At 47.2% G+C, this 15592-nt stretch overlaps 1 protein-coding gene across 1 annotated transcript; it reads right to left on the bottom strand.

Annotated features, from left to right (window-relative positions):
• Nucleotides 1–236: 236 nt before the first annotated feature.
• Nucleotides 237–15366, bottom strand: MCAT (malonyl-CoA-acyl carrier protein transacylase). Its single transcript, XM_037847180.1, has 4 exons — nucleotides 14910–15366; nucleotides 13801–13888; nucleotides 9039–9256; nucleotides 237–1519 (listed from the first exon to the last, which is right to left on the bottom strand). Exons 1-4 carry the CDS (start codon nucleotides 15330–15332, stop codon nucleotides 1097–1099), a joined length of 1152 nt encoding a protein of 383 aa, XP_037703108.1. The 5' UTR covers nucleotides 15333–15366; the 3' UTR covers nucleotides 237–1096.
• Between the last annotated feature and the right edge of the window lie 226 nt (nucleotides 15367–15592).

Below are 15592 nucleotides of genomic sequence, written 5' to 3'. Positions count from 1 at the left end.
GGGGTCATGAGCCTGGAAGCCCGAGTGGCTGGGAGAGACTGGGAGCCAGTGGGAACATCCTGCCCAGAGGCCAAGAAAGCAGCTGCTGGGAAAACTCATAGAACTGAAAATTCAACCCTTTCCGGGATTTGGCTTGTGTCTACACAATAGCATCACTGTAATTCAAGACAAGGAGACTTCATTCCTGGCAAGATTGTCCCACTATCATTAATAATGAGAAAACCAACCCAAGGAGCTTAGAATCACTGGTATTTACTGAATCTTAGAGCAGGCAGCTGTGCTGAGGCGAGCCTGTGCCCACCCCAGGAGTGGGGCAGGCCTGAGCCTGACAGGGCACCAGCACAGTTCCTCGATCACTGCTACAGGACAGGGGCCCTCCTCAGGACACTGCTCCCTGAAGAGGCCAGGGCTCACCCCATGGGGCTCAGGGACCTCAGTCGCCCTCCTGCTGCCTCTGCTCCCCATTTCTGGACACCCCACCCCCACTCCTCACACCCTGCTCCCGTCTGGGGCAGAGGCTACTCACTCCCTGGCATACAGCAGTTGCTCAAGACGATCCTGGAGCAGAGGCGCCAGCCCTGGGTGGCCAGCCGCCACCAGAGCAGTGGGGAGCCCGTGACGGCAGGAGGACCTGACGCCCCCTCCGCCCAGAAGGCTGCAGCACCGCTGGGGAGGGCACCCTCAGCAGGCCAGGCCAGCTTCTTCCCCAGAGTGCACCTGCCAGCCAGGGTGCTCCGGCCCCTGGGGTGGGGGAACCTCGGCCTGCAGAGGGGCTGCGGCTGCCCACAGTGGCAAAGCTGGTGGAGGCACAGCAAGATTTTACCGGTCACTGTAATGGTCACTGTTGCAGCTTTCCCCCTGGCACTTGAGTATTTTCAAGGGGAAGAAATGGATTGTATCATGTAAATAAATAAACATCTTTAGTGCTTTTTTAGGTAGCAACTCAAAGCACTTTGCAAATAATTACTTGCAGTCACTCAGAGGTGGGGCCCTGAGAGGCAGGGGCAGGTGCAGCCCCTCCGCAGAGCTGCTCCCAGTTGTCCCACCTGCACCCACCCCAAGCCTCGTCCCCCAGAGGCCCTTGCTGGGAAGATGCCTAAGGGTCCGGCTCCTGGGCGGCCTCCAGCACTTCCACGTGACTGTAGGACTTCCACGCCTGCTGGTTACAGCTTCTCAGGATGGTCCCCAGCTGCTTGCCGGGCCCGACTTCGAAAGTCTGGGGGAACTCGCTGCCCTTCTTCCTTTCATATATGGCGTGCATAGTCTGCTCCCACTTCACGGGGGAGACCACCTGCTTCCCCAGAAGCTTCTGTATGTGTTTCGGATGCATGTACTTGTTTCCATCCACGTTGGAATGAACGGCAACCAGAGGTTTCTTAATCTCGATCGTCTTTAAAACCTGAGCCAGGGGCTCCAGGGCAGGCTCCATGAGGCGGGTGTGGAACCCTCCGCTAACCGACAGCATTTTGGTGCGTCTGAAGTGGTACTTAGAGGAATTCTTCTGCAGAAACTGCAGGGCCTGAAACAGAGAAAGGAGGCTTACGCCAAGCAAAATTCTTTCTCGGGGGAGGGGGGTGGCAACACACACAGGCACAAATCACCATGCTATGCATGTCCCATGCTCCTCTCTACACATCCACACCTGGACCTGCTCATCCTCCAAACCCTGAGGGGTCCACTAAGTTCGCTTTTCCAGTTCCAGTTAAAATTCAACTGATTTCAAACAGAGTTGGAGAGGTCATTCTGGAGATAACTTTCAATGCAGTCTTCAGCCGGATATTGCAACTTGCCACAGTATGTATGCCAATCCCCAACCAACAGTATTCCTGGAAACCCTAAAGAATGCCCTGGGCTTTATCTAAGACTCTATAAAAGTTTTTCTTAGTAAGTTTATTTTTTCAGAAACTTAAGGCCTCTAGATTGTTCCTATGCCAGATAAGCCCTGAAACCCAGGGGTACCAGTCTCTCCAAGAACATCAACCAGTTTCATTCTTCCCCATAAGGTCAACACCCCTTTCCAGCACGAAGAAGTTAAAATGGCCAATGCCCAGATATCCCTGAAGATTGGGGAATGAGCAAATGAGAGGGACGAGGTATAACTGAGAAATTAGGATTTAACAAATTATTACTATTGACTCATTATATAGACACTTCTTTTTAGTTTCTACTGTATTAAAGGAGCTAGGAGGAAATACTGGAAATTTCTGAGCTATAATCCAGGAGCCCTGATCTTTGATAACGATTGTATAACTATATATATTAAAAAAAAGTCGATTGCCCATGTTTGTATGAATCTAATTCTGGATGTTTTGTTCTGTTCCACTGATTTATTTATCTCTGACAATCCTACACTGTCTTAGTTAACCTAGCTTTACTGTAAGTCTTAAAATTGAGTAGAGTGCAATACTAGGGGTCAGTAGCAGGGGTGGGGGGGTGGGTTAAGAATTGTGGGATGTTTGGGATTTTCTTTTTTCTTTTTCTGGAGTAATACAAATGTTCTAAAATTGATCATGGTGATGAATGCACAACTATGTGATGATTCTGTGAACCACTGATTGTACACTTTGGATTGACTGTATGGTGTGTGAATATATCTCAATAAAATTATATTAAAAAATTTAATTGTATACTCAAAACAGTATCCCAGAAGTCCTCCTAAGGGCTCTGACAATTCACCTGCCCCATCTGGGAAGGAGGACACAACACAGCTGAGGGCTCTGAGGCTGGGAAATGAGGCTGGTGGCCCAGGCAAATCACCACCTATTTGACCCTCTTTTTAATCTTCTGTATAATGAGCATAATTTCATCTACTACGGAAAGTGGCTGGGAAGGTCAAGTAAGTTGTGTGGAAGTGGCAGATAAATATAAAATTCTTAGTTTTCGATCGTAATTCTGTTACACCTCAATTTTTAATAAGCATGTTTTCTTGTTACTCAACAATATTCCAGGTAAGAATTCAGTAGGAAAATCCGAACCCCGCTTCACTAAGCAGGGGCATTCCTGTTAGCACCCTCACCTGGGGTGCTCTGGGAAGAAAAGAGCTCCCTTCCCTGAAGCCGAAGCCTTCCCGTCGGGCACCTCAGCTCCCAAGGGTCTCGGGGGCCAGCCCACAGGCCCAAACCTTGGAACTGTCTGAACAACCAATGACATAATTGGCAAAGATCTTTAAAATACATGTTCTGAGACGGAAGAAGATGGCAGCATAGAGAGGAGCAGAAATTAGTTAGTCCCCCTGCAACAACTAACAAACAACCAGGAACAACTAGTAAATGATCTGGAATAACTGCTGGGGGACAATCACGACTGTCCACACATCATACACCAACCTGGATTGGGAGGAATGCCTGAGATCGCAGCATAAAATCTGTAAATAAAAACTGTGGACCCATGCCAAGAGCCCCTCCCCCACAGCCTGAACTGCAAAACCTCACTATAGTAGACAGCAGCACTCTCTGAACAAGTGAATATACCTCAGTGCAGCTCCAACTTGGGTTTTAATCAACAAACATGGACTGCTCCATACAAGCTACGAATCCCCAACAAGCAGACAGAGGCTTCTGGTGACAACTGACCTTGGAGAGCCAGAGGACCTCTCTGGGAGGGAGGGGGAGCACCGAGAACCAGGTGCTATCTCTGGCTGACTGGTGAAGCTAAGGGGGGGCCGCAGACTGGCCCCGACAGGGGGCTTTCTGTCCCTTTTTCGGTTCAGTGGAGAAAGCCTCAGCCATTTTCCCAGTGCTCTGACCCAGACAAGGGTGGAGACAGCATAGTCAGAGAGACTATTCAAATGCAAATGACCTCTCCCCAGGGGGTGTATCTTTCCTAAGAGGAAAGAAGTGGTGCCAAGGTCTACTGCCTGCCTTCCATTCAGAACCAGATCCCAGAGCCAGGGGAAAACAGCCATGGGCCACACCCCCCCTACACCAGTCAGGAGTGAAAGGATGACAGGCGCCACCTGCTGGGCAGAAAAGCACAGCGGCTTGAGGCCTCACAGGGTCTCTAAGACACACCCTCAGGGAAACCAGATACTATTGTTTCCTTCTGAGACCTGAGCCCGTTCTGGTCTGGGAAAACCTGACTGGGGTAACCAAGAAAACCAGATGCCTAGACAACAGAAAACTACAACCTACACTAAGAAAAACGAAGTTATGGCCCAAAGGAACAAACTTACACTTCAACTGAGATACAGGAATTGAAACAACTAATGCTAAATCAATTCCAAAAGTTTAGGGAAGATATGGCAAAAAAGATGAAGCATATAATGAAAACACTGAGCATACAGAAGGTAGAAATGGAAAGTTTGAAAAAACTGGCAGAATCTATGGAAATGAAAGGCACAACGCAAGAGATGAAAGACACAATGGAGACATAAAACAGCAGATCTCAAGAGGCAGAAGAAAACACCCAGGAACTGGAAAATAAGACACTTGAAAGCCTACACACAAAAGAACAGATAGAGAAAAGAAAGGAAAAATATGAGCAACATCTCAGGGAACTGAATGACAACATGAAACACACGAATGTACATGTCATGGGTATCCCAGAAGAAGAGAAGGAAAAAGGGGCAGAAGCAATAATAGAGGAAATAATCAATGAAAATTTCCCATCTCTCATGAAAGATATAAAATTACAGATCCAATAAGCGCAGCGTACCCCAAACAGAATAGATCTGAATAGGCCTATGTGAAGACACTTAATAATCAGATTATCAAACATCAAAGATAAAGAGAGAATCCTGAAAGCAGCAAGAGAAAAGCGATCCATCACATACAAAGGAAACTTGATAAGACCATGTGCGGATTTCTCAGTAGAAACCATGGAGGCAAGAAGGAAGTGGGGTGATACATTTAAGATACTGAAAGAGAAAAACTGCCAGCCAAGAATCCTATATCTGTCAAAACTGTCCTTCAAATATGAGGGAGAGCTTAAAATATTCTCTGACAGACAATGACAGAGTTTATGAACAAGATACCTGCTCTACAGGAAATACTAAGGGGAACACTACAGACAGATAGGAAAAGACAGGAGTGAGAGGTTTGGAACACAATTTTGGGTGACAGTAGCACAGCAATGTAAGTACATTGAACAAAGATGACTGTGAGTATGGTTGAAAGAGGAAGTTTAGGAGCATGTGGGACACCAGAAGGAAAAAGGAAAGATAAAGACTAGGACTTTTTAACTCAGTGAAACCTAGAGTGCTCAACAATTGTGATAAAAGGTACAAATATGTGTTTACATGAGGGAGAACAAATGAATGTCAATAGTACAAGGAGTTAAAAATAAGGTGGGATGGGGGAAAATACAATTAATGAAAACTAGAGAGACTATAGTTAACAGAAACATCATATTATGCTTCCTTTAACGTAACAAAGGCAATATACCAAAGCTAATTGCATATGGGGGGGCATAGGGGAAGGGTATGGGAATCTTGGCATTGGTGATGTTGTCTGACTCTTTATTCTACTTTAGTTTAATGCTATAGTTCCTTTTGTTGCTTCCTAGCTGTCACTTTTTTTTTTCTCTTCTCTTTTTCTTTTTCTTTTGTCTCTCTACCTTCTTTGACCCTTCCTCCTTCTTTGTGGAAGAAATGGAGATGTCCTTATATAGACAGTGGTGATGGTGGTGAATACATAAATATGTGACTATACAGGGAACCACTGATTGTTTACTTAGGATGGAATGTATGGTGTCTGAACAAAACTGTCTTAAAAAAATGGGTTGATGAAGAAACCTCGCGGGCAGTATATTGAGCGAAATAAGACAGACACATAAGGACAAATATTACAGGGCTTACTGATATGAACTAATTATAATATGTAAATTCATAGACATGAAATTTAAGTTACCAGGATATAGAACGAGGCTAAAGAATGGGGAGCAGCTGCTTATTATGAGCAGAATGTTCAACTAGGGTGAACTTAAATGTTTGGAAATGGACAGAGGTGATGGTAGCATGTTGTGAGAATACCAGTGCTGAATGGTCTGTGAATGTGGTGGAAAGGGTAAGCTCAGAGTCACGTATGTCACCAGAAGGAAAGCTGGAGGTTAAAAGATGGGAATGTATAAAACCGTGAATCATGTGGTGGACAATGTATGTGATTAACTGTACAAATATTAGAAATCTCTTTCATGAACTGGAACAAATACACGACACTATAACTAGAAGTTAATAGAGGGGCATATAGGAAAAAAATACCTATTGCAAACTATATACTACAGTTAGTAGTATTTTAATGTTCTTTCATCAACAGTAACAAGTGTACTATACCAATACTATCAATCAATAGTGGAGTGGGGGTGGTTAGGGGTATGGGAGATTTGAGTTTCCTTTTTTTGTCTTTATTTCTTTTCTGGAGTAATGAAAATGTTCTAAAAATCGGAAAAAAAAATTATGGTAATGGATACACAGCTGTATGATGGTATCGTGGGCGACTGTACACTTTGGATCTTTGGATAATTGTATGGTATGTGAACAATCTCAATAATAATAAAAAAAAGATGTTCTAAGAACAATATTTGCACACTGATGTTCATAGTGGCATTACTCACAACTGCCAAGAGATAGAAACAATCCAAATGTCCTTCAACAGATGAGTGAATAAACAAAACGTGGTGTACATACACACGATGCAATACTATGCAGCAATAAGAAGGAACGAGGTCATGATACATATGACAACATGGGTGAACCTTGAAGGCATAATGGTGAGTGAAATAAGCCAGACACAAAGAGAGAAATATTGGAAGTTACCACTAATGTGAACTCAGTGAAACATGTTTTATATTGTAGAATGTAGGGGACCTAGAGACAGACAGCAACTAATGAAGGGGGAACGATAATCTAATAAGAACAGATAAGCTACTGAGGGTAAATTTAATGTTACAGGAATGCTCAGAAATGATTATGGTTTGTAAATTTTCTTGGGTATGGTAGGAACATGTTGGAAGCAATCTAGTTATTTTAAGGTATTTGTTTTCCTCATTCCTTTGTTTTGTTTGAAATGTGTTTTTTTTAATTTTTTGATAAAGTTAAAAAAATATAAAATAAATAAATAAAATAGATGTTCTCTTAAGAGAGACTGTGCCCCCTGCAAGCCCTGCCCCTTCCTCCTGAAACCACCCACAGCCCATCCTGAGACGGGGCCAGGGGCCCCTGGGAGCTACTCCCCGGGAGACTGCAGGTGAGACTCCAAATGGTCCCATCAGCCACACGACCTCAAGCAACTGACTTTACATCTCTGAGCCTGTCAAGGACGACAATAATTATCCCACAGGGCTGAGGGGAGATTCAATGAATTCGTATAAAGAACTCAGGACTACGCTTGGCACACAAGTGCTACATAAGGGTTAGCAATTACTATCTTGTATACCAAGCCCATCCATGTCTGTAAGATAAAGAAAAACAGGGTGGCTGTTTGTACCCCCAAAGAGTAGGAGGGATTATCATCTGGTGTTGGATGGCGCCTGTTCACCCATCACCTGGTGCCTCTCCCTGCAGGTGGTTGGAGACCACCCACCCAGGCAAGGTCAAGGATGAGCTCTGACCACAGGTGAGCAGAAGCTGGCTGTGGTTCACCTGGTCTCACCTTCCCTCTGCTGCACCTGTGTTCAAGTTCTTACCCAGAGGCTGTTCCAGGAGCCAGAGCCCTGGAGTGAAAAGGCATCAGCGAGCCCCCACGGTGGATGTGCACTGGGAGCAGAAGCCACACTGGTGAGCGTGAACCACTGAGGTTGGGGCTGCTTGTTACCGCAGCCTCCTGCCCTGTTCCAGTGCTGCACATCCCTCGTCACACCCAACCTGTTCCCATCTCACCAAGGGACCAGCCCAAGCCCTTTCCACCACCCCTGGATCATTCTGACGCCTACCATCCAAGGATGGCTCCTAGGGGCATTTCCTGGGGCACTTCCCTGCTCCCCAGGTGCTCTGCAGTGAGTGTCTGGACTCAGTCAGCTGCTGGACTCCCTCAAGTCCTTGTCGAGGCCACAGGACCTCAGGCTGGCAGGCTCTTCTGTGGCCAGTCCTTGGCTCAGACACTGGCCCAAGAGCAGCCAAGGTGTTTTTTTCACAGACTATTGGAAAGGGACTGCCTTTCCTGAACTCCCCTGCTCAGGGGTACCCCTGCCCTCACCTGAGCTCTCTGCCATGGCACTTCCAAGGGCACCAAAAGGACAAACCTTCCCAGAAGTCATTATGTTTCCGGGAGTCTGTGGAGGAGACTCCTGCCTGGCTGGGGGCCCCTCCTGGACCACCAGTCTACCATGTGACTAACTCATCTTCCCAACCCCTCACCTCAGAACTGTCTCTCAAGGGTCAGATTCAGAGGATATACATGACACTGGTCACTCTGGCAAACCCTTAAAGGGACAGGTGGACTGTGTGTGGCTAAGCAAAGTCAGGTAGGCTTGGTCTCACCATCTCCTCCACCATCTCCAAGTGCTCTCTCCCTGCCTACGCGAGGCAGGCACTTGCTACAGAACTGCTCGTTCCGGCTGCCTGGGGTACCTACCTCCTCTTGGCAAACTTGCGCTCACCCTTCAGGTGCCGCCTCCTGAGGCCCATAGGGTGTCAGCCTGACCCTCACCTGTGCCCCAAGCCCTGGAGTTTGCCTTCACAGGGCAAGAACCATGGTTTAATAGTCTGCAAGCCCCTGGTGCTTCTTACCCAGAGGGCACTCAATAAATGTATGGGAAAGCAGCAAATGGAAGGACAGAAGGGAAAAAAATTAACTCAGGTACAAAAACAGACACCCAGAAAAAGCAGGACAGGACACAGCAACCCAAAAGAAAATGGCTTCTCTCAATCCCAGAATGTGCTCCAGGAAGGGACCTTTGTACACGTGGTTCCTGCCAGTGTGGGGGAATGGGGTCAGCATCCTGGCCTCCTGCCCCCCACTGGAGTCCTCTCTCCCCTCCACATGTCCCCGGCCCTCAAATGCTTCCCAGAGGCCACAGTCAACCAACCCCAGTCTCCTGCACTGTTTAACTCTCCACAGCTCCAGGGGCTAGGGTCCATGGAGGCGATCGCCATCAACACCAACCTCTAGGTGTCCTGAAATCACCCTGCAGTCAGGAAAGAGGTAGTTGGACACTTCGCACACGGGGTCCTCTATGCCCAAAGACTGGCAGTGCTCCCGGGCTTCCAAACAGGCAAAGTTGAACTTGGTCTGAGGCCGGCCGAGGATAGACAACATCCCACTGGGGACAGCTTCCGAGGCTTCCTGCATGGCCTCAGCTCGGATTTTCACTGCATACAAACCTATCCAGAGAGAAATGCATTTGGAAAAATCAGGACATGTCATGGAGGAGGGAGGCCCAGACCTGAAAGACAAAGCACAAGTTCCCCACGGCTGCACTGGGATCCTGATACTGGGGTTCACTGCCAACCCACAATTCCAGAATTCTGTGTATCTGTATCGAACGTACAGATCAAGATGTCACCTCCATCATCAAAAACCACAGTGCTGACTTTGGCCCTGGACAAATGAACCCAAGGAGGGTCCTCCCTTAAAAGCCGGTTTGGGTCCTGCCCCAATCAAGATGGCAGAGCGCCACCCTTCAGGGCTCCACCCCCCACTGAGGCTCTGAACAACAGCAAGAACTGGCAGAAAGAGCTTTCTCAAAGCTCCAGACAACAGGTAAAAGACTGCAGTAACAGGGCAAGTACCAAATCAAGAAAAAGGCTATTTAAAAAAGTGATAGACTCTCCCAGTGCCCTCCCCTCCCCTCCCACTCACCAGCTTGGCAAAGACCTGGCCCCTGCTCCCAGTGCTGATCCCCCATCCCACTTCTGGAGTTCTGCTCCCTCCAGAACTTGTAACCCTTGTGCACACACTGGGAGCACCTATGTCTGGCCCAACCTGTCTGGCAGTGGCCTGAGGGACTTGCTGCCCAGAACCTGCCCTGCCTGTAGAAGGCGGCTCACCGAGCTCTCCTGCAGAAGCCCTCGAGAGAGCACTCAAGCTGTGCTGCCTGGGGCAGGGGGTTGCTGGCTTGAGGACACACAGTGCAGTGCCTTGTGAGGAAACTCTTTCCTGTGTAAGAGGGGATAGTCCTATCCCTATAAACCAGGGAATTCCTAGGGCACATGACTGAGACAAGACACAAGAAAGGAGCCAGGGGTGGGGTGGGGGGCCCCCACACTTCGGCCTGGAGCTATTCTCCAACCTCACTATGTGGATAAGCCCTGAAGGAGCACTCAGTCAGTCTGCAAAGAGTGTTTCCTCCACCACAACCCCCGTATTTTTCTTTTCTGTTAGCTCTTGGCATTCAAGGAAAGCTCTGTCATGACACTGGCTGGATTCAAGCTTAAGGAACAGATGTCTCAGAGTCTAAATTCCAGAGATAACACACTAAAATATCCAAATGGCCAGGTTTCAACAGAAGATTCCAAAACAGGAAGTGATGGCCCAGGTAAAGGAGAAGACTAAAGCTTTAGAAACCATCAGTGAGGACCAGACCTGGGACACTGCAGACAAAGGGTTTTTTTTTTTTTTAAAAAAAGGTCCCTAAATATGTGCAAAGAAAACATGGACAAAACTAAAGGAAATCAGGAAACGATAGAGGAGCACAAAAAGAATATCAATGGAGAGGTCGAAATTATGAAAAGGATCCAAACAGAGCTAAAGACCACAGTACCAGAAATTAAATTTTCTCTAGAGGGGTTCATCAGCAGATTGGAGCTGGCAGATGAAAGAATCAGTGGACTTGAAGATAATAAGACAACTGAAATTGCCCAGTCTGTGGAGCGAAAGAAGAAAGAATGAAGAAAAGTGAACAGAGCCTGAGGAACCTGTGGACACCATCAAGCATGTCAATATATACATTATGGGTATCCCACAAGGAGAAAAAGAGAAAGGGGCAGAGAGAATATTCAAAGAAATAATGGCTTAAACTTCCCAAATCTAATTAAAGCCACGAATATACACATCCAAGATACTCACTGGACTCCCAACAGGATAAACCTCAATAAGCTCACACCGCACCATGTTGTAACCAAACTGTTGAATGCCAAAGATAAAGAGAGAACTCTGAAAGTTCCAACAGAGAAGCAACATGACATGTACAAGGGAGACTCAATAAGATTAAGTGCCAATTTCTCATCAGAAACCGCAGAGGCAAAAAGACAGCAGGAAAACATACTTAAAGTACTGAATGCAACAAAATTGCCAACCAAGATTTCTATATCTGGCAAACTGTCTTTGAAAAGTGAGGGAGGAATTAAAACATTCCCAGATAAACAAAAGCTGAAGGATCTCCTCACCTCTAGACCCGCCCTACAAGAAGTGCTAAAGGCAGTTCTGCAAGTTGAAAGGAAAGGACACAAGACAATTGACTGAAGCCACAAGAAGAAATAAAGGTCTCTGGTAAAGATAATGGCATGAGTAAATATAAACACCAGTACTATTGTATTTTTGGTTTGTAACTCCACTTTTTTCCTCCTACAGAATCTAAAAGGCAAATGCATAAAATGTAATGATAAATCAATAGTTTTTGCCTCATAATGTATAAATTTGTAATTTGGAACAAGAACTACACAAATGTGGGGGGATGGAGGGATATAGGAACATAGCTTATGTGTGCTATTGAAGTTAAATTGGTATCAAAGCAAACAAGATTTAGGATGTAAATTTAAGCCCCATGATAACCACAAAGAAAATATCAGAGAATATGTAAACTCATAGAGACAGAAAATAGAGCACAGGTTACTACGGGTGGGGAGCAGGGGCAATGGGGAGTTAAAGCAAAGTGAGTGTAGGGTTTCTGTTTGAGGTAAAGAGAAAGTTCTATTAATGGATGGTGGTGGGGGCACTGCAACATAGTATGATTAATACCACTGAAGGGTAATATTTGGAAGGACATGTTTCCATAATTAAAATAAAGATAAACTAAAGAGATAATGACAATTAAACACAATACATGATACTGGGTGGGATCTAAGAACGGAGGAGACAAGGCTCAAAAGGACATTATTGGGACATAACAAAAATTGGAGTATAGATCGTAAGCTTTCTATCGGTGTTAAATTTTTTGAACTTGATAACTGCACTTAAGGTGGTTACATGAGTGAATATCCTTGTTCTTAGGAAATGTACGTGGAAGTATTATGTGTTCAAGGAGTACAATGTGTGCAACCTGCTCTCAAATATTTAGAAGATAGATGGAAAGATACAGCAAAGGTGGCAAAAGGTTAAAATTGGTGGATCTGGGTACCTTGGAGGAGGAGTATGTTGGAATACTCTTTATGGGCTTATATTATTTTTGTGACTGTCGTGTAAGTTTTATATAAATAATAAAGTTAAATTTAAAAGCTGGTTTGGTGTAGGTTACTGAATCCAAATGGGGGTGGGGATGGGGACATTTGGCCAAGTCTGCAGACACTACCTGGTTATCACAACTGGGGACTGGGGTGCTACTGGCACCTAGTGGGGAAAGCCCACAGCTACTGCTCTCCATCCTCCTAGGCGCAGGATGGCCTTCCCATAAGAAAGGTTACCCAGACCACACCATCAGGAGTGCCACTGTGGAGAAACCCTGGTATAATGTAAAAAGCAGCAGACTTTGAGCTATATTGCCTTGGGCAAATCATAACCTCCTTTGAGTTCAAAGTTTTAATTGGTAAAATGAGGACAATGATAACTAACCTGCCTAGTTTGCTGTGAAGACCAAATATTATTATTAATTAGTTTATGATTTAAGAGATTATAAAGAGGAAAAACAAGACATATCAGAGACATGGGAAGCCTGTACAAATTACGAATGAGTACATGACTTTAAGTATTGTATAATAATCATAAATCAGATATTACCGCCCCCATTACGAGTTGAAGAACCGATACAGCCAGGGATCCTGGGTCGGGGAGGCTCAAATGCAAGGTGAGAGGACAGGGCTGGACTGGGACAGCCAGCTCCAATGACCTTGGGATGCCAGAATGGCCTGTACCTACCAGACAACCATGGTCCCAGTCCCAGACCTGCTCCCTGGGGCGAGAGTGAGCAGTCCAGGGAGAGATCCAGGGGCCCAGCCAGGGTTTGATGGGAATGAGAGGGTCTGAGAGCACCTTTTCCCTTTAGCACACCTTCATTCATTCAGCACTTAGGTATAGCTGACTTGGCCCTTTGGCCCCATAACACAAGCAGAACTATGGAGCAAGCACACATTGAGAGCCTACGGGAGGGAGTGGGAGAAAACACATGGAATCAGGAAGGTACATGTGGAAACCCTCCCATGCAGGTGTTAAAGCAGTAAGTGAAAAATGCCAAGTGAAAAAACTGAACACAAAATTGTAAACATGCCGAAATTCTGCAAAATTATGTATACATATATCTATACATGTGTTAAAATAATATTAGGATGTGGAATACGAATGAAACTTTCCTTTCCATTTTCTTAATAATGATACATTGCTCTCTTAATTACAAGCAAAATTATTAACAAAAACTGACATGAGTCAAAATTAAACATTTATGCTTATTCATTTTTCATTCAATGATTATGAAGTACCAAGCAGGTGACAGGCACTGAGGGTGTATGAATAAAATAAGAACGTGCAAGGTAATAGAGGGAGATAGTCAAGCAAATTCTGATTACAAAAAGGAAATCCCCTGATGAGTCCTTCTGCTTAAAAGGAAATCAAGGTGAAGCCTGGACTTAGGGTACCAGTGTAAGTTACCCCCCATCCACGTGCTCCCTTCCTTATCACCCCTGACTGGGCCAAGCACCCTTTTTGGCAGTGGTCCTGGTCCCCAGTGAGCTCAGCAAGACCACAACCCCTGCACACAACCAAAGCTCTTTGTGGGTACCTTCAGAAAACTCCATGGCTCCTGCAAACACCAGGGCTGCAAATTCACCCACACTGAATCCAGCAGCAGCCACACAGTTCTCAATGACCTGTGGTGACAGAGAAGAATGTGAGGCCAGGGATCTGTACCTGAGAGCTGGCAGGGTGCTCAGGGGCTCAAGGAGACAGGTCCCACTGGCCTGGTGCTCCAGCTAGAAGGGGACACGCAGAAGTGGCCTTGGCAATTGCTGAGTCTGGCCTCTTTAATGATGAGGAACTTCCCTTGGCAGGACAAGGATAAGCCTCAGCTGACTCTGTGGTAGAGCAGTGACTCCAACCAAGGGCTCTGGAACCTCCAGCCCACACTCCTGCTTCTGCTGTGGAGCTGCTTCTCAGGCCACATAGAGCCCAGGGAGTGAAGCACAGAAGGACTTGACTTTCACAGCTGCAGAGACCTGCATTTAAATCATAACTTCGGGGAGTTCCTTAATCTCTCTGAGCCCAAATTAGATCATCCCTGAAAAGGAGGGAAGAGCAAGATACACTTGAAGATAATGTCTGTCAAGTGCTTACCACAGGCCTGGCCCAGGGTAAGCATCAATGAATGTTATGAACACAATTCAGCAGGGCCACGGTAACAGCCTCCTCTCCTTGCCCATCAAATAAAGGTTGCTGTGAGGGTGTATGTGGTCATGAACAATCACTGTTTCATTATTATTAAATATTAATAGCAACCAATTCACCACCTTCAGATAAAGTGACATTTTCAAATATCTTCTTAATGATCCTTCCCTGATGCCCCAATTTAAAATCACAACCCAGCCCTCCACTCCCCATCTATTTCCTGCTATTTTTCTTTCCATAATGTTTACCGTCTTTAACATACTATGTGACTTACACAGCTAGTACATTTATTATCTGCCTCCCTCCACTGTGTCGCAAGCTCCCCTAAGCAGGGATTCTTGTTTTGTTCACGGCTTTATCCCAAGCTCCTAGAACAGTGCCCGGCTACGGTGAGGTACACAACAAAAAGCTGCCGAATGAGTCAGGTGTGGACGCGCTCCGGCCCGGCAGCCCGGCTGCGAGAGCTCGGGCAGGGCTCACCCTCCCCGGTCTGTCACCGGGCCTCACCGCCGGCTGCAGGTGATGCAGTTTCTCGACGGCGGCCAGCGAAGCCACGAAGACGGCGGGCTGGCAGTACGCGGTGCGGTCCAGGGCCTCCTGCGGCCCGTGCAGACTCAGCTCCAGCAGGTCGTAGCCCAGCACCTGGCGGGCGGCGGCGTAGAGCTCGCGGACGCGCGGGTAGCCCAGCAGGCCGCGGCCCATGCCCACCACCTGGCTGCCCTGGCCGGGGAAGAGCAGCACCGAGCACTGGCCCGGCGCCCGCCGCGCCGCCGCCTCCGAGGGCCCGTCCTCCGCCGCCACCGTCGCGTCCCGCAGCAGCTCCGCCACGCCCGCGGTGCCCAGGGGAGGCTGCGGGAGGCCCGAGGCGCCACGGCGGAAGACCGCGCCCCAACTCCGGGCCCACGCGCCACGCGCCGCCCGGACGCTCATGGTGGAATCCCCCGCCCCGCGCGGGTTACCGTGACGACGGGCCCCTACTGCGGCGGCGCGGTCCTTGCCGCATTTCCTGCCGGGCTGGTCGGGGCACCCGGAGGCGCGAAGAAAGGTTCCGCAGTTTCTGGTTCCGCTCCAGTTCTGAGACTCTTCACTGCTGCCTAACTAGGGGCCCAGAGTGACCCAGGCGGATGTAACTACTTACTCTTCTTACGTAACACCACCTTTCTCGCATAGTACAGGCAACAGACTGGAAT

The sequence above is a fragment of the Choloepus didactylus genome, chromosome 8 (assembly GCF_015220235.1).
Source record: "Choloepus didactylus isolate mChoDid1 chromosome 8, mChoDid1.pri, whole genome shotgun sequence".
NCBI lineage: Eukaryota > Metazoa > Chordata > Mammalia > Pilosa > Megalonychidae > Choloepus > Choloepus didactylus.
Note: the sequence above shows the minus strand (reverse complement) of the source record. Positions and strands in the feature narration are given on the sequence as shown.

Bases quoted from the DNA above. Each gene is read 5' to 3' on its own strand.
- MCAT (XM_037847180.1), bottom strand. From the start codon at position 15,332: ATGAGCGTCCGGGCGGCGCGTGGCGCGTGGGCCCGGAGTTGGGGCGCG. The intron at 9,257-13,800 runs GTACCCACAAAG...CTCTCTGGATAG, and splicing joins AGCCATGGAGTTTTCTGAAG to GTTTGTATGCAGTGAAAATC. The intron at 1,520-9,038 runs GTTGGTGTTGAT...TCTCTGTTTCAG, and splicing joins TGATTTCAGGACACCTAGAG to GCCCTGCAGTTTCTGCAGAA.